The 27,237-nt window shown below is 35.2% G+C and overlaps 1 protein-coding gene across 2 annotated transcripts; it reads left to right on the top strand.

The window, feature by feature from the left end:
- The first annotated feature begins 772 nt into the window (after positions 1-772).
- On the top strand, positions 773-26,449 carry LOC142239255 (uncharacterized). 2 transcript variants are annotated; one of them, XM_075311035.1, is made up of 2 exons: positions 773-830; positions 25,961-26,449. In XM_075311035.1, exon 2 carries the CDS (start codon positions 25,985-25,987, stop codon positions 26,282-26,284), a length of 300 nt encoding a protein of 99 aa, XP_075167150.1. In that variant the 5' UTR covers positions 773-830; positions 25,961-25,984; the 3' UTR covers positions 26,285-26,449. The 2 variants fall into 2 exon arrangements, with proteins under 2 accessions (XP_075167150.1, XP_075167149.1); XM_075311034.1 differs by lacking the exon at positions 773-830 and adding an exon at positions 22,855-23,299.
- The last annotated feature ends 788 nt before the right edge of the window (positions 26,450-27,237 follow it).

Below are 27,237 nucleotides of genomic sequence, written 5' to 3'. Positions count from 1 at the left end.
CGAAAATTAATCATACAATTTTACTGAATTCGAATTTTCCACAAATCAGTTCAAAATTTCCTAAAATTTAAAAATTTTCTATAAATATTCTCGAACTTCGTATAGCGCTAAAGGCATTTTTACAAATTCACACATTTTTTTCCAAAAACATTAAATTTTATTTAACAAAAAATTATGTCCAATGAAATTTATTGAATTAATCGAAAAATATATACTTATTTATATCCTTTCCGATTTTGTAATACAGTTTGTATTAACCCTCGGACAGACACATGAGTCTGGCCAGACCTTTTTCGATTCTAATTGTAATTAAAATACATTTATAATATAGCTAGAGACTTGAAACTTCAGGTACCCTCCTAAAATGTTATTACCTATCGATGTGTGAGAAAATCAGGACGGAAAATACGACAGTAATAATGTAATAATATCAACAAAATAGCATATTTTCCATATAAATACATTAAAATACATAGTGGGCCTGGTCAGGCCTCATGTGTTACGAATGTGACTATCGAAACATGTGTATGACGGAGGGTTAAAGAATTCTAAAATTAACCTATATATTCTTTCTTGGTGGGTTCGCTTGTGTGACCATCTCGAACTTCATTTAGCACTAAAGACATTTTTACAAATTCACACAATTTTGTTAATAAGACATTTTATTTAACAAGAGAAAAACTTATGTCAAATTAAATTTTTTTAAGTTAATATAGTTTTTTAAGATAGTATATATTACACAGTTCTAAAATTAATCTATATTTTCTTTCTTGGCGGTTTCACCTGTTTTTTTCGAGGGTATAAGGGTTTTATACTCTACAGAGTAAACTGTAAGTCCGTCCCACCTTTATGTACATACGCATGAAAGTGGTATATGAAAAATGTATTTTAATTAACAATAATTATACCATATAGCATTTAGAAATGTGAGATTTATATTTGTTTTTATTATAAAATCGCAAATTAACTAATTAAAGCTGGACACGATTTTCAAAATCAAAATAATCCGATTTTGTCAACTTTTTTAAACAACGTGCGTCATCATCACTCGTTCGCATTTCCCAATATGGGCATTGATTTCTTGATGGCTACGAACGCTACAGTCCACACGCGCTCGTTTAAGCAAAAAGTTTTAAAAATAAAACAAAGCAAGAGTATTTAATTAGATTAATTAGCGTACACGTGATGCTATCAATATTTATTTTTCTAAAATGTTTAAAAATAAGACAATTTGGAAATATGGATATAATCTTATTGTTGTATATAAATAATTTGGGTGAAAATTTTAATTAATAATTTTTAATTTATAGGACAGGTATTATTCTTGTATTTGAGTTAACCATGAGCGAGAATGCAATATGAGACCAGAGGCTGGTAGCAATTTTAACGGAACTTCCTTCACCCTTAAAAAATCGCATAGCTATTTTTGCTAATGAAAATTGCATCGATCAATTGTTTACATTTTGCCAACATAAGAAATATATGGTAACACTGCATTATCGGCAAATAAAGTATATGGTAAAACTTCAAATTTATATAATTTATAAGCATAAAGAATTACTAAATCCGTATTTCCCACAAAATAATTAAGTTATTTTTTTTATTGAGTTAAGTTGGTGGTTGTTGCTTGTTATTACAAAATTAACATTTTATTTTTCCTTGGACAATTGATCAGCTACTTCTTTAATCCTTACAAACTGTGTGGTCCGCTGTTAGAATCCCCGTCCGGCAAAAGGTAATATTAAAATAAAAAAATCATACAATTGAATAATTTCTTCTACAATGTTTGTATTACAGAAAAAGGTGCTAAGAACTAAAAAATCTCGTGGATGTGAGAAAGATGTGGGGGAATATACAATTGGGCAGAAACAAAATTTTGAGCATTCAGGTCGAAAACCTATGTTGTTAGCACCTATATTACCTGTCTATTTTCATAATTCATTATGATTGTAAATATATAAATAAATAAATAAAATTTTGAGCACAATATTGTTTGGGAGAATTTTTTTTAAGCATATAATATTTTTGGGTGCAAAATGCTTCCAAACATATTATATGTTCACATAATAACATATTGTTTTTTGGAAGACAACATTATTGAATTTGGATGCAAAAATACAAAATGTTTGGAACTTAGACTACCCAAACATATATTGTTTATACCAATATGCTTTCAAACATATTATATATTGGAAGAGATCAAACATATAAATGTTTGGGCAATACCCAAAAATGTATATGCTTGAAGCAAAATATGTTTGGGAGTATATGTTACAGAAGCGATTTTTTGTGAGCGTGTAGCCTGTATGCGTGAAACTGGAATAGGATATTATAGGTTAGAAACAAGATAGGCACATGGGGTCTTTGGCAATAATACTCAGAGCCGGACCCTGAGCATGGAGGTCCTTCAATATACTACAGAAATAAAATTCTGACAAAATTTTCTATAGAAATACAATTTTGACAAAATTTTCTATAGAAATAAAATTTTGACAAAATTTTTTATATAAATAAAATTTTGACAAAAGTTTCTATAGAAATAAAATTTTGACAAAATTTTCTATACAAATAAAATTTTGACATAATTTTTTAGAGAAATAAAATTTTGACAAAATTTTCTATAGAAATAAAATTTTGACAAAATTTTCTATAGAAATAAAATTTTGACAAAATTTTCTATAGAAATAAAATTTTGACAAAATTTTCTATAGAAATAAAATTTTGACAAAATTTTCTATAGACATAAAATTTTGACACAATTTTCTATAGAAATACAATATTGACAAAATTTTCTATAGAAATAAAATTTTGACATAATTTTCTATAGAAATAAAATGTTAACATAATTTTCTATAAAGCCAATATTTTCGTGTTGAGTCATCTATCAAAGTCCTTTGTGAGTAACTTCTCCCTTTTTAAAGATGTAGTAACTTTCACTTGCTGTTGCAACCTAAATCGTTAAAACATTCAAAATTCAAAAAACATTTACAATTCAAGGGATACACCCAAATAATTGTCGGTAAAAGCAGACTAACCACAAAAATTTGATCATAAATAAAATTCAAAATAAGATTTTTTATATTTAGCAGATTTTTGGTAAGATTTTCTTTAAATTTTGGTAGATTATTTTTGACACGAGTGGAAAATGTGACCTTGAGTCGACGTAGCCATGTCCGTCCGTCTGTCTGTGAACTCATTTAAGGTCTAGGTCGCAGTTTCAATGCAATCGACATCAAATTTGGCAAATGTATGTATTTTGGAAAAGAGAACCCCCAGTAGCCAGAGTTTTATCCTAATGTGCAATAAATTTTGCACAAGGGGTACAATCAATAGTCGCATAAAGGCAAATTTGGTTGAAATCGAATAAGGGTTAGATATTCGTCTGTTTTACATTCATATGACCACAGAAGCTTTATCCAAACCCCCGATTTACGGGAGTTTGGATAAAGAGTAGAACTAGGATTCTAGCTATGTATGTTAATTTTAGTTGAAATACGAGTATATCTAATTAATGGTACCTAATAAATTTGATGGATTTTTAAATTGCTTGAAATTTGTTGGTTAGATCTACAAGTTGTGCAAGGTATAATATAGTCGGTCCCACCTGTCTTTAGACTTTCCTTACTGATATTTAAAATGGTTTTTTGAATTTTTATAGTGTACAAAATCGACTATTCGAACTTAAATAAAAATTTCGAAAAGTCAACCTTTAAATAATTGCAAAAGGCGATAGTCGACTTTTCAAAAAGGAAAACTTGTATTTCCAAATTTTGAAAAAGTCGGAAACTTTTTTTGTAAAAATGTTTTTGTAGAAAACAGTTTTAGAACTCACTGTCACTGTTTGACATTAGGGCTGTTTTCTTTTAGCACTGGATGCAACATTTGTATGGGCTATCCAGAACATCGTTCTATCCAGAACATCTCATCAGTGCAAGTCGCGCCGGTGTCGCCAGATTGTATTTTGACAAAGCATATGACGCTTCTTCGATTCACAATAGCAATTTATTGTGAATTTATCGAAAAACATGAAATTCAAAGTGGTACAGTGTCATAAATAATCGCAGCAAAAAAAGTAAATATTTATTACTAATTGAAGCGTTTCATACATTAAAATTGCTAGATTTCACTTCTTTTCTGTGATTGTTTTTGAACAGCTGATGACAGTGTTGCATATTTTTGGAGATGCCCTGGATAAACGAGTACTCTGTTTTCTTTTAGTCCTCAACGGCTTAGAGTATCCAGTGCTAAAAGAAAACAGCCCTATTATAGATTCATTGAAATCGAATTTGAATTTCTCTATAATCACAGCATGGTACAATTATTTATAAGGTAGCCTCTCTAGAAGAAAAATAGCAACAAAAACATAAAAGCAGCTCATCATAAAGTCAAACTAAATGTCAGTAAAAAGTAAATAAACAAATACAAAAATGTTGGTTTAGATTTTGTGTTACTCATGAGAAATGTTTCTTATTGGTATGGAAATACATTGTGAGTGAAAAATATTCAACTGCGTGCAAGATTTTTTGAATTTCTGTATCCAGTGACATATATATGAAGATTAAGCTTAGCAGTTATGGATTTTAATTGTTTGATGTTAACACATTTGGACAAATTCAGTGCCTTACTGCAGATCCTGCGGCTTTTTGTTCTGTCACAACTTTTGAATAAATAAATGGGACCATAAATAATAATTAAATTGGTTTATTGTTAACATTATAAATTAATCTTTAGTAATTTTTTGTTTTTTGTTCATCTTTGTTTCGCTTTTTGAATTTTTAGTCTTTGGTTGAGACGTCTTAGTCGAAAGTACATGCGAGGCACTTAAAGAAAAAATTCTTTGCTTTCTCGGGTAGGTCAATTCCATTACCTTTTTCGTAAAGGCGCTTTTGTATGTTTTTATCATGATTTTAAGGTATCAACAACCCTATTAGCTCGAGACAGTTCTAATTTCAAATCTTTTATTTCGGTTTCGAGCTCCATAATTTTCTTTCGCAATTGAGAATTCAGGTGATGATTACATTTCGATTCCATCTCCCAAAATGAAGTTGAAAACAAAATCATTGTGAAACATGTAAGGAACGTCTAAAGTCCAATAAAACCGACTATTTTACACCATACATCACTCTTGGTGCTATTATTACTTTGTGTAGCTAAAAATTTAAAAATTGGAAGCTATATCTAAAACGTAACCGATTTGGACGAAACTTTTATGACTCATTGGGAATGTCATAAAAATCGGAACAAAATTGGCCATTCTATGTCCATATCGGAGAAAACTGCATATGGGAACTTTTTCCGAATCTAAACGGTTTTTTGGTTTGTTGTATTTAAAAAAAAGTAGTACATACACCCAGAGAAGGAATATGATCATCTCGAACATCCCTACGGGAAATTGGTGCAAATTGCACTGACGGACCTATCACTGGTACCGGTGCTCCAGTTACTTGCAATTTTTAAGTAGTCGTAATTTATTGATTTCCGTACTTAAAATCTTATTGGATTTACACATTTAGTGAAATAAATTTATTAGTGTAACCTATTGTTCGACATATCTCAAAAGTTTTTTATTTCGGATGCTATTCGGTTGTCCAAAATGAAACAGATTTCTAAGAGTTTGTCCGGGACTGGTTCCTAAGGATCTGTGTATTGTCCCAGGTCCCTACTAAATTGTCCCAGGACGTGTCCTTTGAGTCCAAGACGTGTCCTAAATTGGAAATTTACCCCGTCAATGACAAACCCATGTTAAAGTGACTGGTCCCTTCCATACGTTTTGACCAGAACTGGGACTGGTCCATACACACAAGAGACTAGTCCTGTACCGATCCTGTTGTTGATCCATTTCCCGTAAGAGCAAAATTATATTTTTGGATGATGACCATGTAACATGTTTATCGCAAAAATGTTGTTTTCTCGCCAAACATAGCATGCTTTCCGAAAACAGGCATATAATTTCCGAGAAAATAACATGGTTGCAGCGAACATGTTACATGATCACCATCCAAAAATAACATTTTGCTCTTGAAACATGTTTGAGGTGATCATATTCCTTCTCTGGGTGTAGTCTTACTCACGACTCACGTGTGAGTCACGAAATTTTTCGTGATTTACGACAATTTCGAGTCATGTGCACACTTCTACTCTGCGTGCACTTGTTGATGGATCTTTTCGAATTCTCTACAAAATAGGTAGTCAAATTCGCTAAAATATACAATGACAATTTAAAGTTTGCATACCCCATCACGGTATTTGTCTCTTCGAAATAAGTTCCACACACATTTTTTGGAATAATCAAGGATTGGTATAGGAATTTCCCTAAACACAAACATTATTATTGTTTTCATCGATAGAACTCCAAATTACTTACTCTTTCGTTGAAATACTGTCCACTATGAATGGCTCTGCCGTTGGTGGAAGCATATAATTATTGGAGCGTATTATAATGTATTCACGCAAAAAGTGGTCCCCACAGATAAAATCATTTTGTTAAAATCCTTTTGACAAATTGCCATCCAATTACACTTCCTTCGATCGTCTTTGTAATCCGCTTGTTACACAAACAACATATTCTCAACATTTGATGAACCGTTAAAAGTCACCTGATGAAACAAGGCTACCTCATAAATAATTCTACCATGTAATCACACATTATTTCGTTCATTTGCAATGTATTCCATTTGTAATTCACAATAGTGTACCATTGTGAATCGATTTGTCGAAATGTTGCCATATTCCTCACAACTTTGCAATTTGGTTTAGCACAAATATTAAAGTTCAAATATGAAATATATTTTTATGATTGTTGCTGTACTCTCATTAATATGTATGCTTATGCAAATTCGCTAGAGTTTGGTCGATGAAGGGATGAAACAGAGTAGACAGAAATACCCGTGTTTATCTATTAATCTCTTCGTAAATACTTTACACAACAACGATCATAACAAAACTAAAGACTTAAGACACAAACATTATGAATCCAGTGCTTTGTTAATTTTCCATTTCAATATTAATTTTCACATTTGTATTGACAATAAATATCACAGCTATCTAAACACCATCTGGAATCAATGAGCTACTTACTTCCTTATATTCAAATTGAAATGAACATTAGGATCAGTAATACTCTAATTATTGGGAATGACATAAACATATTAATTATATGTATAAACAAACAAATCAAAGCGTTTTATTATATTTTTCTTTCTAACTAAATAGATTACTTTTTCGTATTGAGAGATTGTGATCTCAACGAGTGAGTTAGGTTAGGTTAAAGTGGCAGCCCGATTAAGATTCAGGCTCACTTAGACTATTCAGTCCATTGTGATACCACATTAACTAAAAGTACCTATTACATATGGGCACTTCTAGTTTTAACCGCTGAACCTTCTTGATTATTTTTCTTTGTTGAACCAACCAGATTGTTCCAAAAACAGTAGCAGACTGCTTAAGTTAACGTTTTCCAGATCCGCCAGTAATCTGAAGCTATATGCTCCTAAAAGTTGCTTGCGCTTTACACAAAATGCAGGACACTCACACAAGAGGTGTTTAATTGATTCTTTTTCCTCCGCATCATGACAGCTCATACAATAGTCATTATACTTCGCGCCAATAGTTTTTGCAAAATCGCCTATCAGGCAGCGACCCGTTATAGCAGATATCAGGAGTGATATCTGACGTCTCGAGAACATTAGCATATCTAGTGTGCGGTTTAAGTTGAAATGGGGCCATATTTGCTTGGTGTCGTTACAACCCTTGCAATTCTCCCATCGAACATTTGCCATCATAACAGCCTTCTCACGCAGCATGAGCTTGCAGGTAGCTAGGGGCATACCAACAAATTCTAGTTCCCCTGGAATATGTAAGGTAGTCCCTAGCCTTGCCAACTCATCCGCTTCGCAGTTCCCCGGTATGTTCCTATGGCCAGGCACCCATATTAGGTGAATATTGTACTGCTCAGCCATCTCATTGAGAGATTTGCGGCAGTCGATGGCCGTTTTCGAGTTGAGGAACACAGAGTCCAAGGATTTTATTGCAGGTTGACTGTCTGAGTATATATTAATGCCCACATTTTTTGGAACATTACTTCTCAGCCAATTCGCCACCTCTCTTATTGCTAATATTTCAGCCTGAAAAACACTACAGTGATTAGGTAATCTTTTCGCTATTCGAAGTTCCAGATCATTAGAATATACTCCGAACCCCACTTGTCCATCCAATTTGGAGCCATCAGTGTAGAAATCTATATATTCTTTATTCCCCGGGGTCTGTGTGCACCACGCCTCACTGTTGGGGATTAGAGTCTCAAACTTTTTGTCGAAAAGTGGACTCGCCAAAGTGTAATCCACTACGTTAGGCACATCTGGCATTGTTTTGAGGACAGAACTGTGACCGTAACCTTTTTCCGACCACAGCGATAGTTCGCGCAACCGCACAGCCGTTGTTGCAGCTGACTGTTTGGCCAAAATGTCTAAAGGCAATAGATGCAGCACGACATTAAGGGAATTTGTTCCTGTCTTGCTGAATGCGCCTGAAATACACAAACACGCCATACGCTGAACTTTATCTAAACAAGTCGGTTTCTGAAGTGCCGGCCACCAGACTACAACACCATATAGCATTATAGGTCTAACCACTGCCGTGTATAGCCAATGCACAATTTTTGGTTTCAGTCCCCACTTTTTTCCTATTGCCTTTTTGCACGAGTACAAAGCTACAGTTGCCTTTCTCGCCCTTTCTTCAATATTAAGCTTAAAGTTCAGCTTCCTGTCCAAAATAACGCCAAGGTATTTTGCACATTCACCAAAGGGAATTTCAATACCCCCTAAGGAAATAGGCCTAACCGTGGGAGTTTTGCGATCGTTGCAGTACATGACTAATTCTGTCTTTGCAGGATTTACCCCAAGACCATTGTCTTTCGCCCATTTCTCAGTCATCCGGAGGGCCCTCTGAATAATATCTCTGATTGTGGATGGGAATTTTCCCCTGACTGCCAGAGCCACATCATCTGCGTATGCCACCACTTTTATCCTTTCTTTTTCTAGAGTAACCAGAAGGCTATTTATAGCAACATTCCAAAGAAGAGGTGATAGGACTCCTCCTTGGGGAGTGCCTCTGTTCACATACCTTTGTATGTTTGCTTGTCCTAGTGTGGCTGAAATACGTCTCTTCATTAGCAGTTCGTCTAACAGCCTGAGTATACATGGATCAACATTCAGAGTTGTCAGTCCATTTAATATCGAGCTCGGATGGACATTATTGAACGCCCCTTCGATGTCTAGAAACGCCACGATTGTGTATTCTTTGACAGATAGTGAGCTTTCAATAAAGCTGACTAGTTCATGTAGTGCGGTCTCAGTAGACCTGCCCTTCGAGTATGCATGCTGTCGTTTCGAGAACAAACTTGAATCGATGCTAGTTCTAAGATAAATATCTATCATCCTCTCCAGAGTCTTAAGTAGGAATGAGGATAAGCTGATTGGTCGGAAATCCTTCGCCCTCGAGTGAGAGGCTTTTCCCGCTTTAGGTATGAAAACGACTTTTGTTTCCCTCCACTTTCCTGGGATATATGATAAGTTGATACATCCTTTATATATCACCGACAACCAGGGGATAATTTTGTCAGTTACAGCTTGTAACTCCGCCGGAGTAATTCCATCAGGTCCAGGGGATTTGAATGGTCCAAAGCTATTTAGCGCCCATCTTATTCTAGTTTCCGATACAATTTCCTCGACAGGAAACGACCGCTGAGCAACTGTGGCACCGCCAGTACATGGTTCAACCGTCTGATTTCCAGGAAAATGTGTGTCCAATAGTACCTCCAGCGTCTCCTTACTGGACGTTGTCCAATTGCCCTCCGATGTTTTAATGAAACCTGGAGCGGAGTTGGTGGATGCTAGAACCTTCCGTAGTCTGGAAGCCTCGGACGTATTCTCAATACTGCTGCAGTAAGCATTCCAAGAGTTATGCTGAGCCTTTCTCAGTTCTCGCTTGTATCCTCTCAGATTCTTCTTGTAAGCGTCCCAGTCCTCAGGGGCTCTGGTGGACTTTGCCTTGTTAAAGAGCTTCCTGCAGGATTTCCTCATATTACTTAATTCCGTAGACCACCATGGTGGTCGATGTTTCCCCCTTGGCTTTCCTCTAGGGCATGCAGCTTTCAGTGAGATGTTGAAGGCCTTAGTAATCCGCTCCACTGCGTGTTCGATATCTTGCACATTTCTCATATTTGTCTCTGTTATTTCCGGTATCATCATATTGAACGATTCCCTATACCTATTCCAGTCAGCTTTCCTAACATTTGGCGGAAATATGATCTTGGTGATATGAACATCAAATTTGAAACTGATGTAGCGATGATCTGAGAAGCTGTGTTCACTTAAAACCTGCCACTCAGATATCATTTCATTTAGTTCTTGCGAGGCCAAGGTGATGTCCAAAACCTCTTGCCTGTTTTTAGTGACAAAGGTTGGGACATCTCCCTTGTTGCAAACTACCAGATTAGTACGCAAAATAAACTCTATTAGCGACTCTCCCCTTGCATTAGTATCACTACTTCCCCATATACTATGATGTGCATTCGCATCGCATCCCATAATGAGTTTCGCCTTTGTTTTCAGTGACTCCTCCACTAAGGTCTTAACGGCATATGGAGGCATCTCCCTGTCATGTCCCATGTAGACCGAAGATACCCAATATTTGCATTTGGCTATTTCTAAACTTGCAACGACAGTGTCTGTATTGCACATTGAGGGAAGCAGAAACAAATTGAGCTCGTTTTTAGCAATTATACAGGCTCGATTTACATCATTACCAGTATACTGCAATAGTTTGAACCCCGGAGTACTTAATTCACATATTTTGTTTTTGTAAACATATGGTTCTTGAATAAGAACTATATCTATGTCCCCTTTCATCAGGAGAACTTTTAAGGCAGCACATGCAGCCTTACAATGATGAAGATTTATCTGGAGGATCCGTAGGACCATCGAGATTTTCAACAACCGTCACATCAGCCGCTTCGATCGAGTCATCAAGAATGTCCTCTTCAGAGATATCGGTGACTCTCGCAATAACCATAGGTTCGACTTTGGCGAGTTCTGAGGCAATAGAAGCCTCCTCACGCATACGGTATCTATCCATGTCTTCAACTTTGGTATCTCCCTCGACTTCGCAAGAGGATCCGCTTACTTCTGATTCAGACAGAGGCTTGTCCATTTCTGAATCCTTTAGCTGATCGTTTTTATACACCTTCATTTGGATATAATGAAAGCCATAACATACACGGCCCTGGGACTTTGCCAGATGTGGCAAAGACTGAGTGTTCAATATAAACACTGCATGCCGTCTTGGTCCATCCACTTCATCCAAACGGCCAACCTTCCAATCAGCTGTTGGAAGATCTGGATTGCATCGTTTCAGTCTATTTAAAATAGATTCAGGGTCAGAAGGGTTTGCAGGTATCCAGGCATGTGCTCTAGGTCTAGCCGGTATGTCTTTCTTCTCGACTAACTCTAGAGCAGCTCCTTCCCAAACTTCACCAATTAGTATCAGAGCAGCTTTAAAACATTCTATAGACCTCTGGTCCTCAAATGCGACTAGCTTAAATCGTCCTTGATACCAACCAGCCTCTTGGTGTCGAGGATCTGGGCCGGGAAACTTTTCCAGTACCTGTGAGTAGACGACAGATAGAGCATTCTCAATTTCCCCCCATTTTTGCTTTGGAACCATACCGTCCAATGCTCCTTTATTAATGATAGCCATCACAAGGCTATCTTTAGCAACTGAGGCAAACGATCTTTGATCCCTTTTGGAGGATGGCAGCTCATCCGGCGATCGTTCCCTTTTTCCAGTCTCAAGAATTCCTTGAGCCCATTTTAAGGAATCGCTTTGTTTAGCCGACAACGTGCTTGGGTCGACTGATCCTAACTTCTTTAGGATAAACAAAGCATTTCTGCGTTCCTTGAATCTCTTTCGTGAGGGATTACCTCCTTTTGATGTCGTTACCTTAGAAAAAGTTCGACTTGTCAGTGTGTCGCCACCTGTCGACCCGTCTACAGGTCGACTAATTGGGCCTAACTCTTGGTCATTGCCCAGATTTATAACTCCAGTCGATACCCGTCCACTGGGCCCTGAAGTTAGCAACCCAGTGGATGACTTGGAATTTCGCTGCATGGTGGCTTAATATCCCACCACACTTGAAATTCGTAGTAGGTACCTATTACTATGAGTTTATCCGCTATTGAAAAAACACGTCCGTTCCGTTCGACGGTTGAATAGGAATCGAGTGAGTTGGCACTTGTGGTTTGAATTTGTGTGGAAAGGTTTTACGTATTCATTCAACAACTCTGCTCTGTGGGAAATCTTTTCTCCCATCAATCTAATACTAAAAAAATTCCTCAACATTGTAATTATAAAAATTCTGGAAGATCGATAACTTTGGTGGTAATGGAAAATATTTACCTATGCATCGCTGGTTTTTTACCCCAGGTTATTAATGCACAAAATGAATTTGTTTTTAAACAAGCTTTGATTTAAAGTAAATATTTTGTAGTAAAACCACTGTCGAGAAATTACGATTTCTAGAATACATTAATAAAAATAGCAAATAAATACACTCTCCATAAACGCAAACAAATATTGATAATGTGTGTGATGGTTGCGCATCATAGACTTTAAGATTGAAAATTTACACAATATTAAAGGCAAATTTCTATAAAATCAAGAATATGTAATTAAATGAAAAATAATCATATTAAAAGTTATTTTCATTAAATCAAATTTGCTTCGCTCTCTTCAAGTCGTATGAATTAAGGCAAATTTTCCTTAAAGAAAAGTAACACATCCTTGGGTTAACAAATAAAGCCGATTTGAATTTCTTCATATGGCGGTCAGAGTTGGCCTGTCGCAAACTGCGACTTTCGCGACATACGTATAATACGTATGTCTCAAAAGTCGAAAACCTAATTTTGAATTAAAGATATTGTGAATATTTTTTAATTTAATTAGTATTATTTATTCAAAAATGTTCTAGTTTTACATCTCTCATTCGCAACTTCAAACTTTTCTTGGTTTGCGTGGTCAATAATGTCCACACAAGCTTTAGTTGCGTCAGCGAATGACTAGCTAGAATTTTGAAAAATTTTAATTGTATGAAAATTGACTCTAATAACCCAAAAAGAGGTCTTATAAAATTTTCTCTAAACAGTGATTCACTTATGCAAGACTTATCTCTCTAATGCCCAAACCCGCCTTTAGGCGGTCTTCGTTTAAACGGGAAACTTTTAGTAAAACACAACTACAGACGATAAAAACTGCTAAAATGAAAACAAAACTTTGTTAAAACTCTACAAGAGACTTTGCAGCACCATTCCGGATTTTACCGTATATTTTTTTCTTGTTTCTTTTTCTTGCTTTTGTATCATAAACCTTAGAAATTTTTTTCAGCTCCCAAAAAAATGGGGCATTAGAGGGTTAAGTAGTTTTCCTTCCTTCCAGTTTCTGCAGAAATTTGTGAAAGGTTAATTATGAGCGAGTACCGACCGTCATGATTAGTGCACCATCAAGTAGTTCGTAGTAATTTTGGCTTGGAGTCTCCAATTGAAATATGTCTATTCTCAAGGTTTTTAAAATTTTATGAACATTCCTGAGAATTAGAACTTCTTCGCACATATCATCATCTTGGATATATTCACGTTTATCTGAAGGGACTGAAATATTTTGAGTTGCTTGCTACTTTTTCTACATTTACGATGCGTATGTGACGTTTACGACGTTTACAACTTTGCGACCGTCGCAAACCTAAAAAAGTGATAAAAAGAGTGTTGATACACACCATCTCTGATGTCGGTTATTCAAGATTTATTTTTGAAAAAAAAAACTCATTCGGCATTTGGAGGAGTTGGCATTTTCAAAATTTTATTTTTGGAATGAAAATTTTCTTTAGATGTAACGACATTTCTTTGAGATTTGTGAACTACAGATCTTTTAATTTCCTGACAGGGAGAGTGGTACTAAGGATACAAAAGTCGACAATCGAGTTTTTTAATCTTTAAATTCGATCAATCATCTTTTGATAATTTTGAAAAATTGACTCAATATGACTTATGCGTTTTACAGACTATCAGTTATTCCGGACGACAGTGCTCGTGTCGAACATATCCCATATATTGTGCACATTATAAGTTAAGTCCGAAGGCATAATCGATACTGCTGCATGTTTATGGGATCGATAACACATTTACCGATTATTTAGTCATCGCCGACAAGTCGTATCGATCAGACACACTGTAAGATTCTTCACAAACACCGACATTCCGTCCGGAATAACTGATAGTCTGTAAAGCGCATTAACCAAAAATTTGTTTTGAGTTTGAATTAAAAGGGGAATATGATGCAAACGTTTGTACCATGAATGTAGGCCCCATTAAAAAGGAAGACCAAAAGCTAAATGAATACACCCCCAAAAAAATCGCTTCTGTAACATATACTCCAAACACATTTTGCTTCAAGCATATATATTTTCAGGATTGGTCAAAACAAAATATTTTTTGTATTGATCAAACATATTATGTTTCACCTTGGGTGGTAGAAAAAATTGTAATGAAACTTTCTTTGTGTGGATATATTTTTAAGGCGCCAATTGGTTACTTCCATTATTTTACTTGCAGCATACTCTCTAGGTGTCTCTTTCTAAATACATATATGTTTATAGGCTAATATATGTTTGCATCTAAGCATATTATATTTACAAACATATTATGTCCCAAACATAATATGTTCTAACATATTAACATATATGTCCGAAACATGTTATGCTAGTTTATGAACATTACTCGTATATGCTTGCACTTAAAAATACTGTGTTAAAAAACTTGAGTTTCAAACATATAATTTTTACACCCAAACATATAAAAAACAGTCTTTTTCATCCGTGTAGGATCCTAAAATATTATACGGAATACAACAACACTATTTGTTATGTTTTCTGAGGAGTAAATTCATTTTATTTTTGGGGGTTGAAGTATGAAAATAAAAACCGCAATATTTCAAATGAAAATTAACCCAAATTTACTTTTTGGGATTGTGCTTCGTTTTCAATTGGCGTCTATTTTCACTTTCTGGGATTTGACAATGGTGACAACTACACATACTTTTATTGTTCCGAATAGCATTGTATTGCGTTAGATTTGTTTCTTCGGCCGCGGTTGCAGTCTTTCACCTATGGAAAAATTTGGACGACCTTTGGTCGGGGGTTTAAGGTCTTGTCTCATGGGCATAACCCAAGTGGGCTAAAGCGAGTTCTTAGTGACACAAGAGGGCGGCCTGCGGCTGGGGTTTGACGTTTTATCAAAAGAATAGTCCAAAAAGAGTCCAAAGTGGGCTAACATGATTTCAATGTTGAATAAGACTTTCCCTAGGGACGGAGTCCAAAGTGGACTAACGCGAATATAAAGTGATTTATATAGTTCCACTTTCATACGGCTAAGTTAATACAACATAAAACTCACAATTTACTGACATAGCAAAAATTAATATTTTTCGTACTCCACATATGCACCCAGTCTCGTCCACTCTACCATCTTCGATTTATTGGTATAGCGGTAATTTTCCTCTGGTATCTGTTCAGGGGTACAATTTTCTCAGGACCATCTTACTGGCGTCAGAATGTAACACTCGGCAGCTATGGCCACCGCTGGTATACAATCATTGATTGTTGCGACATCCGCCGTTTCACCCACCGTATCCCCTATCATTCTTTGATGGAACGGCATGTTCTCTATCCCTCGCATTCAGGGTAGTCAAGCTTTTGATCTTAACCTGTATAGACCTTAAGTGCAGTATGGTCTCTAAGGTTTTGGTTGTCGTGGTCTTCATTAGTTGGACCCGTTGTAAAATTTCCATGTTGCAATTGCGCTCTTTTGATGTCGAACAGAGTGCCGACACGTATGTCAGGATTGGCGTTATCAAGCTCTCATACAGCCCCCTTTAAAGCCCAACGTTCTTCTGCACAGTTCCCAACATCTTTAGGCTTTCTAAGTCCTCTCTTTGATGTGGCTCTTAGGTTAGGTTAGGTGGCAGCCCGATGTATCAGGCTCACTTAGACTATTCAGTCCATTGTGATACCACATTGGTGAACTTCTCTCTTATCAGTGAGTACTGCCCGATTCCATGTTAAGCTCAATGACAAGGGACCTCCTTTTTATAGCCGAGTCCGAACGGCGTTCCATATTGCAGTGAAACCACTTAGAGAAGCTTTGAAGCCCTCAGAAATGTCACCAGCATTACTGAGGTGGGATAATCCACCGCTGAAAAAATTTTTGGTGTTCGGTCGAAGCAGGAATCGAACCCACGACCTTGTGTATGCAAGGCGGGCATGCTAACCATTGCACCATGGTGGCTCCCGTGGTGATGTGGCTCTTACAATTCCGTTTCCTGTCGAAGGCTACTCCTAACTACTTTATTTTATCAGATACTGGTATCGTCTTACCCCAAAATATATTGGTCAGTTTTAGTCCTTCTCAGGGATGTAAAAGTTGGTACAATTGTACTAACTTTGGTACATTCCGCTTCTCAAAAGTGCAATGGTACTACAATGACCTATTTGGTACAATTTGAAATATCTAGTTCGTCTTCAAAATGCTCGAGAAGTCCCAATTAATTAATTGTTCAAAATAAATTTTATTGTAAATATATGTTAGGTACTGACCAAATTACAATAAAATTTAACAAAAAATTTCTATATAAAATTTGAAGTTCGATGAGTATCTGACAATAAAATATAACATTTCGGAAGATTAAATGGAAACTGCATATTTAAAATACTCAAGATCAACAAGATAATTTTTTCTGTATCCTGAAATGGATAAAAAATATATATTAAGAATTTTATGAAGTATTTTCATTGAACTTTAGTCTTGTAACTGAGGTCAAGTCAAAACTTCCGCCAGATCATGGAAAAACTCTTGAGTGAAAAATTATTTTCACTCAATTAATTTCCAATATTAAATGCCTGTCATATTCAGGAATGAATATTTTCATACGAAAATATGATGAAGGCTTCGACAACAAACACATTAGAAGGAAACCTATTTTGAATTTTGACTTGCACAAAACCTCTACAAATAGCACCTTCGTTATTTCACAAGTTGATAAATATATTTTTGTTTTTTCGGTTACTATTTTCCAATACATTATTTTTGAAATTTGGTACATTTTTAACCCAAAAAAAACTTTTTTATTCTCGTTCGTACAATTTAAAATTTTGATTTTTCATCCCTGAGTCCTTCTAGTTTATACCCGAAACTGGTACTAGTATGTATGTGTAATTTATGCATATAAAGGGTGATTCTTTTGAGGTTAGGATTTTCATGCATTAGTATTTGACAGATCACGTGGGATTTCAGACATGGTGTCAAAGAGAAAGATGCTCAGTATGCTTTGACATTTCATCATGAATAGACTTACGATCTGCCACAACGTCGAATTTTCAGTGAATGGGCCCTAGAAAAGTTGGCAGAAAATCCGCTTTTTTATCGACAAATTTTGTTCAGCGATGAGGCTCATTTCTGGTTGAATGGCTACGTAAATAAGCAAAATTGCCGCATTTGGAGTGAAGAGCAACCAGAAGCCGTTCAAGAACTGCCCATGCATCCCGAAAAATGCACTGTTTGGTGTGGTTTGTACGCTGGTGGAATCATTGGACCGTATTTTTTCAAAGATGCTGTTGGACGCAACGTTACGGTGAATGGCGATCGCTATCGTTCGATGCTAACAAACTTTTTGTTGCCAAAAATGGAAGAACTGAACTTGGTTGACATGTGGTTTCAACAAGATGGCGCTACATGCCACACAGCTCGCGATTCTATGGCCATTTTGAGGGAAAACTTCGGAGAACAATTCATCTCAAGAAATGGACCGGTAAGTTGGCCACCAAGATCATGCGATTTGACGCCTTTAGACTATTTTTTGTGGGGCTACGTCAAGTCTAAAGTCTACAGAAATAAGCCAGCAACTATTCCAGCTTTGGAAGACAACATTTCCGAAGAAATTCGGGCTATTCCGGCCGAAATGCTCGAAAAAGTTGCCCAAAATTGGACTTTCCGAATGGACCACCTAAGACGCAGCCGCGGTCAACATTTAAATGAAATTATTCAAATAAAGAACCGATGAGATTTTGCAAATTTTATGCGTTTTTTTTTTAAAAAAAGTTATCAAGCTCTTAACAAATCACCCTTTATAACTTTAATTATGTTATAAAATGCTATTTTCCAATACATTATTTTTGAAATTTGGTACATTTTTAACCCAAAAAAAACTTTTTTATTCTCGTTCGTACAATTTAAAATTTTGATTTTTCATCCCTGAGTCCTTCTAGTTTATACCCGAAACTGGTACTAGTATGTATGTGTAATTTATGCATATATAACTTTAATTATGTTATAAAATGCAAAACAATATTTTTCTTCAATGTACCTCGGTTCTCAGGCAGTTTTATAATGAAGTATTTGTTGAATCTTTTAAATGGATCGTTATATGCAAAGTTTCTTCTATGATACATACTTTTCAGCATATTTGTGTATTTTAAAAGTCTTCTTATTGCCATTTCATATGGATGACGAACTTACTTCCTTACACATAGTTCTATAAAATCTCGACAATTTATCTAATTAAATTATTTTTACGTTTAATATAAAAAAAATGTTTTTGTTTTTTCTATTGTAAATAAATAAAATTCATATATTTCCTGTTTATCAGATGTGAAGAGTAAATTATTAGTAGGAATTATTAAATTGATTTTGTAAATATTTATGTGAAACTAAAAAGTATATGAGAATTTTACATGCTAATTAATTGAAAAATAAAGTGAAGTTAGCGAAAGTAAGATATTGGCGCCAATTCAATTAACAGAAATCAGCTGGGACCAATATCATTAGAGAATGTAGTGTCCTAGGAGTCACATGTCGCCTCATTTATTGTAATGTAAATTCTATAGTTGTCTTCATTGAAGGGGTAGGTTAGAAATTTTTTTAACGATTAATTTAAATATACATTTTCAATCCATCAATTTTTCAAAACAAATCAATTTTAAACCAATGCGAGACCAATGTCAATGACAGGGTAGCTAAACCATCAACATTTTTCATTTTATATGAAAATATGTGTGGATGTAATTTAAATTTAATATTTTATGGAATATAATGAATTTTTTGTGTTTTAGTTTATCGTGAACACATTTGCACGGTTAATTTGGTGAAAATTTCAACAAAAACAAGTATATACGGCAGTAAGTTCGGCCAGGCCGAAGCTTATGTACCCTCCACCATGGATTGCGTAGAAACTTCTACTGAAGACTGTCATCCACAATCGAATTACTTGGGTTGCGGTAACACTTGCCGATGGCAAGGTATCTTAAAACTTCCTAACACCGTAATATATACCACATAGTCCATACGTGCTATATGTTAAACTAAATAAGGCCGATTAAATACGTATATAATTAAGTTTAAAGTTTCTATAGAAATAAAATTTTGACAACATTTTCTATTGAAGTAAAATTTGGAAAAAAAATTATATAGAAATAAAATTTTGACAAAATTTTCTATAGAAATAAAATTTTGACAACATTTTCTATAGAAATAAAATTTTGACAAAATTTTCTATAGAAATAAAATTTTGACAAAATTTTCTATAGAAATAATATTTTGACAATGTTTTCTATAAAAATAAAATTTTGATAGATTATTTTTGGCTCGAGTGGCAACCATGATTATGAACCGATATAGACCAAATTTTTTTGTGATTGGGGATCGGCTATATATAACTATATACCGATATGGACCAATTTTGGCACGGTTATTAGCGGCCTTATAAAGGGTGATTTGTTAAGAGCTTGATAACTTTTTTTTAAAAAAAAACGCATAAAATTTGCAAAATCTCATCGGTTCTTTATTTGAAACGTTAGATTGGTTCATGACATTTACTTTTTGAAGATAATTTCATTTAAATGTTGACCGCGGCTGCGTCTTAGGTGGTCCATTCGGAAAGTCCAATTTTGGGCAACTTTTTCGAGCATTTCGGCCGGAATAGCCCGAATTTCTTCGGAAATGTTGTCTTCCAAAGCTGGAATAGTTGCTGGCTTATTTCTGTAGACTTTAGACTTGACGTAGCCCCACAAAAAATAGTCTAAAGGCGTCAAATCGCATGATCTTGGTGGCCAACTTACCGGTCCATTTCTTGAGATGAATTGTTCTCCGAAGTTTTCCCTCAAAATGGCCATAGAATCGCGAGCTGTGTGGCATGTAGCGCCATCTTGTTGAAACCACATGTCAACCAAGTTCAGTTCTTCCATTTTTGGCAACAAAAAGTTTGTTAGCATCGAACGATAGCGATCGCCATTCACCGTAACGTTGCGTCCAACAGCATCTTTGAAAAAATACGGTCCAATGATTCCACCAGCGTACAAACCACACCAAACAGTGCATTTTTCGGGATGCATGGGCAGTTCTTGAACGGCTTCTGGTTGCTCTTCACTCCAAATGCGGCAATTTTGCTTATTTACGTAGCCATTCAACCAGAAATGAGCCTCATCGCTGAACAAAATTTGTCGATAAAAAAGCGGATTTTCTGCCAACTTTTCTAGGGCCCATTCACTGAAAATTCGACGTTGTGGCAGATCGTAAGTCTATTCATGATGAAATGTCAAAGCATACTGAGCATCTTTCTCTTTGACACCATGTCTGAAATCCCACGTGATCTGTCAAATACTAATGCATGAAAATCCTAACCTCAAAAGAATCACCCTTTACTAACACCACGTTGCAAATTTCAACCGGATCGGATGAATTTTGCTCCTCCAAGAGGCTCCGGAGATCAAATCTGGGGAACGGTTTATATGGGGGCTATATATAATTATGGACCGATATGGACCAATTCCTGCATGATTGTTGGATACCATATACTAACACCACGTACCAAATTTCAACCAGATCGGATGAAATTTGCTTCTCTTAGAGGCTCCACAAACCAAATCGGGGGATCGGTTTATATGGGGGCTATATGTAATTATTGACCGATATGGACCAATTTCTGCATGGTTGTTAGAGACCATATACTAGGTTAGGTTAGGTTAGGTTATGTGGCAGCACGATGTATCAGGGTCACTTAGACTATTCAGTCCATTGTGATACCACAGTGCTGCCCGATTCCATGTTAAGCTCAATGACAAGGGACCTCCTTTTTATAGCCGAGTCCGAACGGCGTTCCACATTCCAGTGAAACCACTTAGAGAAGCTTTGAAACCCTCAGAAATGTCACCAGCATTACTGAGGTGGGATAATCCACCGCTGAAAAACTTTTTGGTGTTCGGTCGTAGCAGGAATCGAGCCCACGACCTTGTGTATGCAAGGCGGGCATGCTAACCATTGCACCACGGTGGCTCGCCCGACCATATACTAACACCATGTATATGGGGGCTATATATAAGTATTGACCGATATGGACCAATTTCTGCATGGCTGTTAGAGACCATATACTAACCGGATCGAATGAATTTTGCTCCTCCAAGAGGCTCCGGAGATCAAATCTGGGGAACGGTTTATATGGGGGCTATATATAATTATGGACCGATATAGACCAATTCTTGCGTGTTTGTTAGAGCCCACATTCTAACACCATGTACCAAATTTCAAACCGATCGGATGAATTTTGCTCCTCCAAGAGGCTCCGGAGGTCAAATCTGGGGATCGGTTTATATGGGGGCTATATATAATTATGGACCGATGTGGACCAATTTTTGCATAGTTGTTAGAGACCATATATTTACACCATGTACTAAATTTCAGCATGATCGGATGAAATTAGCTTCTCTTAGAGGTTCCGCAAGCTAAATCTGCGGATCGGTTTATAAAATATTTAATAAAAAAATTGCCTCTTATGAGATTTGAACCAGCGTTCTTTATTTTTTTCTTTCATAATAATAAAGAACATCTCAGGAAGTAGTTAGAATGTCATGCCGTGGTGTCATATTAGGTTCATATCACAAACATTTGAATAGACGTTTTGATACATCGTGTTCAATGACGTTTGTGGCTGAGTGTGCTAAGGCGCCAATAGACCCAGGTTCAAACCGCGGTGGAAAATACTGATAAAAATAAAAAGTAAAATTGAAAAAATGTTATTTTTTTACATATCTTCATCCAAATGAACTTCCAAGGCACAACTTCTAAAGCAATGCAAAGGATCAAAAAATGGATCCCATGTAAAATTCATTGGAAACGATCCAAGATTGTACTACTTCCGGATCACAAATTGGGGATCCAAACTATCTTTGTTGGATGCTCTTTTTTGCTGGGATAGTTCATTATTACGATTTTTGAGGGGTGCGTGAATATTTTCTTCTGCTTCCGTTAGCAATGAACTCATTTGTACGGTCATTAAATTTTATACCCAAGTTTAGTTCATACAATTTTTCAGACATACATACATATTTGGAATAAAGAGAATATCATTGAGCTGGGGAAAATTTCTTACATTTTTAAAAATAAACTAAAACAAAATATTTTTTGCTATAATTATAAGTTAATTTTAGTACCAGTATAACGATGGACTTGGAGGTTACCATCTAGTCGACTCCGTCCAAATTCATTTATACGTTATTTTTGTCTTGATGAAACATTAGAATATAAATAAAATCATTTCAATTACTCCAAAAATAGCCCGAAAAACATTTAATTGTATCGTGCAAACATATAGAATTTGAAGTATGTATTACGTCATGACGTACAACAACCAATAGAATTTCAAATAAATATTTTTATTTTGCATCATCTTTCTGTTTGTTTTCTATTTTATTCATTAATGAAATTTAATTAAAACTATAAAATGAAGCTGGTTAAGACTGGTAGCAATAAACGAAAGGATGAGTAATGCGATCAATGTATCGCATTAAAAAATTCAAAATTTCACACTAAAGTGTGAAATTATGTTTTGTAAAGTCAAATCTATGTAAAAGTATAGCTGGATCTGGGAATTTCTTATAAAACCAAAAAGCGCTTTAAACTGGACTACCATAACGTTAAAGTATCTCAATCAATCAACAAAAGATTGTGAACTCTCATTGTGAAACAAAGACAATTTGAAACAAGAGCGATAAAAAACAATAAATAGACAATCTAAAAACAAGAAATTATTTTGAAAAATTGTGAACAAAACAAGATAATTTTATTGAACACAAATTAATTGCATATCAATTAAATCAGCCAATTAAATAATCTGATAAAGGCATAGCATCAATAAAATGGATATAACGGTGAGTTAAACCGATGTGACAAAAGTGTGAATTCAAAGCCTATTTGCGAAGATGGTCCCATGTGTATGTAACACAATGAATTTGGCCCATCAATACACGAAAAAAATTGCTCGAAGCCTCTAAAATAGACGATATTTGTGTTTAGTCGTTTTTTTTTTTTTTGAAAGAAAGAAAAAAAGATAGACATGGTCAAATCAGGGACAGCGGTCCGTTTCACCAGTTTGATCGTGGTGAAGGGGGAGCTGGTGCTATTTTTTTCTTAAATTTATAACTGAATCGGCTCAATAATTCGGCTCGATGTCGATAACACCGTCTGAATCCTAGAACAATATGACCTTCCTTGAAAATCTAAATTTGTATATGCTAAAATCTTCTAAACTAGGTGTCCCAAAGAGAAAATAAGCTTAATTCATGATCAGCACCAACAAAAATCCAAATTTTAACCAAATCCTAAAAAACTCAAAATTTTCTATACGAAAAACTTATTTTGCACAAAAAATTCCATTCAAAACCTTAAAAACCAGAAATATGAAAAACTTATTTTGCCTTTTGTCTCTAAAATCATGCGTCCAAGAGTAAAAAGGAGCTTAATTCGTAGCCATAAAAAGAATCCGAAATTCCATGCAAATCCTTGGGAGAAAAAGAGCTAAATTGGTGATCAGACCCCAAAAAATCCGAAATTCCATCCAAATCCTAAAAAAATGGAAAATTATTTTGTTCATAACGCTTAAGTTAAGCGTTATAGAGCGAAAAGGAGGTTAATTCGTGATCACCGCAAAAATCAAAAAAGAGCTTAATTCGTTACCAAAAAAAAAAAAACAAAAAAACAAAACGCCTTGCATATTTTTAAACGCAAAAGAGCTTAATTGGTGATCAGCCTCCAAGAAATCCGAAATTCCATCTTAATCCTATAAATATGGAAAATTATTTTGCTCATAACGCTTAAGCTAAGCGTTCTAGAGCGAAAAGGATGTTAATTCGTGATCACCGCAAAAATCAAAAAAGAGCTTAATTCGTAACAAAAAAAAAAAAAAAAATAAATAAAAAACAAAACAAAACGCCATGCATATTTTTAAGTGTAAAAGAGCTTAATTAGTGATCAGCCCCCAAAAATCCGAAATTCCATCCTAATCCTACAAATATGGAAAATTATTTTGCTCATAACGCTTAAGCTAAGCGTTCTAGAGCGAAAAGGATGTCAATTTGTGATCACCGCAAAAATCAAAAAAGAGCTTAATTCGTAACCAAAAACAAAACCAAAACGCCATGCATATTTTTAAACGTAAAAGAGCTTAATTGGTGATCAGCCCCCAAAAAATCCGAAATTCCATCCAAATCCTAAAAAAAATAGAAAATTATTTTGCCCATAACGCTTAAGTTAAGCGTTCTAGAGCGAAAAGGAGGTTAATTCGTTATCACCACAAAAATCAAAAAAGAGCTAATTCGTAACAAAAAAAAAAAATAAATAAATAAATAAAAACCAAAACAAAACGCCATGCATATTTTTAAGTGTAAAAGAGCTTAATTGGTGATCAGCCCCCAAAAAATCCGAAATTCCATCCAAAACCTAAAAAAATAGAAAATTATTTTGCCCATAACGCTTAAGTTAAGCATTCTAGAGCGAAAAGGAGGTTAATTCGTTATCACCACAAAAATCAAAAAAGAGCTAATTCGTAACAAAAAAAAAAAAAAAAAACGCTATGCATATTTTTAAGCGTAAAAGAGCTTAATTGGTCATCAGCCCCCAAAAAATCCGAAATTCCATCCAAATCCTAAAAAAATGGAAAATTATTTTGCTCATATCTCCTAAACTAAGCGTCCTAACAAAAAAAAAAACGCCATGCATATTTTTAAGCGTAAAAGAGCTTAATTGGTGATCAGCCCCCAAAAAATCCTACACTAAGCGTCCTAGAGCGAAAATGAGGTTAATTGGTGAAGAAAGAAAAAACAAAAAAATCCACCCAAAAAATCGAAAATTTTATATGAAAAACGTATTTTTCTCACATCTCTTAACCTATACGTCATAGAGCGGAAAGGGGCTTAATTCGAGATCACCCACAAAAAATATAAAATTTAATCTCAAATTCCGGAAAAATCCAATTTTGTTGCGTGGCAGTTTATGTTTGATATAATGAAAGAGTCGACTTTTCAATATTGTCCTAAATTAGGATAGTCAACTTTTCGACTTTTTCAAAATTTGGCGACTGCTAAAATCTCGACTTTTGCAAACAACTAAAAAGTTGAGTTTTTGAAATTCGTGAAAGATATAACCCCCAAACTATGTCACAAACCCAATATGCAATAACTAGCACACCGGCCTTTACTACCTACCTGCTACCCCAAAACATACAACCTATTTCTCTACGGCGATTGCAAATGCGGAATATAAATATAATTCGTTGATTGTTTCGAGCTTTAAAAGCTAAAGTTTTTTTTAGTAAATATTATTTGAGTACTTCTTTGTGTAATTTGATCCATGGGAATAAATACTATCCTTATCCTCTTTCAAGTTTTTTCTTAAATATTTTAGTGGAAAAGAATGTTTTAATTTTTCTATTATTAAGAATACATAGTTTTCTTTAAAATGTTTATTATTTATTATTTAAATGCCATATTCATTACAAAATTATATTTATTTTTTTTACTCAATTTTATTTCCAGCATTTAAGAAGATATCTTCCCCTTATGACCATAGTCATTTTGATGATAGTGTCCCAAAGCTCAGCGATGCCTGCCAAACTATCAGACGATATAATTGATAATTTAAAATCTGGTTACTACTACATTGATAATGGAGTCATTACACGTGTCAAGTCGGATCCATTGAGATCGACACTCCCACCGGGTAGAAGGCGTCAGGATTCTCAAGATAGCTCGGCAGTTTCCAGTAATTTACCAAGTGGAGTCAAATTCACTCCTTTGGTGCGTTATAAACAAACCAAAACAAATCGCAAGAAATTGTTTGTTCCCAATTTGTTTGGATAAGCGAACTGTTTTTGGGGTATTGAGTTCAGTTTGAAAACAGTGGATATAAGAGAGAGCAGACTGACGAATTTCATTTAGAACATAGTAAACAAGTATTTATAAGATGTTGTCGTTATAAGTAGTAAATAAGATAGAATTATTAATAAAGAAAAATATTTATATAAATTTTCTAGAAATAAAATTTTGACAAATCGGAATCGGTTTATATGGGGGCTATACATAATTATGAACCGATGTGGACCAATTTTTGCATGGTTGTTAGAGACCATATACCAATATCATGTACCAAATTTCAGGCGGATCGGATGAAATTTGCTTCTCTTTGAGGCTACGCAACCCAAATCTGGGGATCGGTTTATATGGGCGCTATATATAATTATGGACCGATGTGGACCAATTTTTGCACGGTTGTTAGAGACCATATACCATGTACCAAATTTCAGCCGCATCGGATGCAATTTGCTTCTCTTTGAGGCTCCGCAAGCCAAATCTGGGGATCGGTTTATATGGAGGCTATATATAATTATGGACCGATGTGGACCAATTTTTGCATGGTTGTTAGAGACCATATACCAACACTATGTACCAAATTTCAGCCGGATCGGATGAAATATGCTTCTCTTAGAGGCTCCACAAGCCAAATCTGGGGATCGGTTTATATGGGGGCTATATATAATTATGAACCGATATGGACCAATTTTTGGCATGGTTGTTAGAGACCATATACCAACATCATGTACCAAATTTCAGCCGGATCGGATGAAATTTGCTTCTCTTTTAGGCTCCGCAAGCCAAATCTGGGGATCGGTTTATATGGGGGCTATATATAATTATGGACCGATGGGGATCAATTTTTGCATGGTTGTTAGAGACCATATACCAACACCATATACCAAATTTCAGCCGGATCGAATGAAATATGCTTCTGTTAGAGGCTCCACAAGCCAAATCTG

This window comes from Haematobia irritans, chromosome 5 (assembly GCF_050003625.1).
Source record: "Haematobia irritans isolate KBUSLIRL chromosome 5, ASM5000362v1, whole genome shotgun sequence".
NCBI lineage: Eukaryota > Metazoa > Arthropoda > Insecta > Diptera > Muscidae > Haematobia > Haematobia irritans.
The sequence above is the reverse complement of the archived record's forward strand: the minus strand, read 5'-3'. Positions and strand labels throughout refer to the sequence as shown.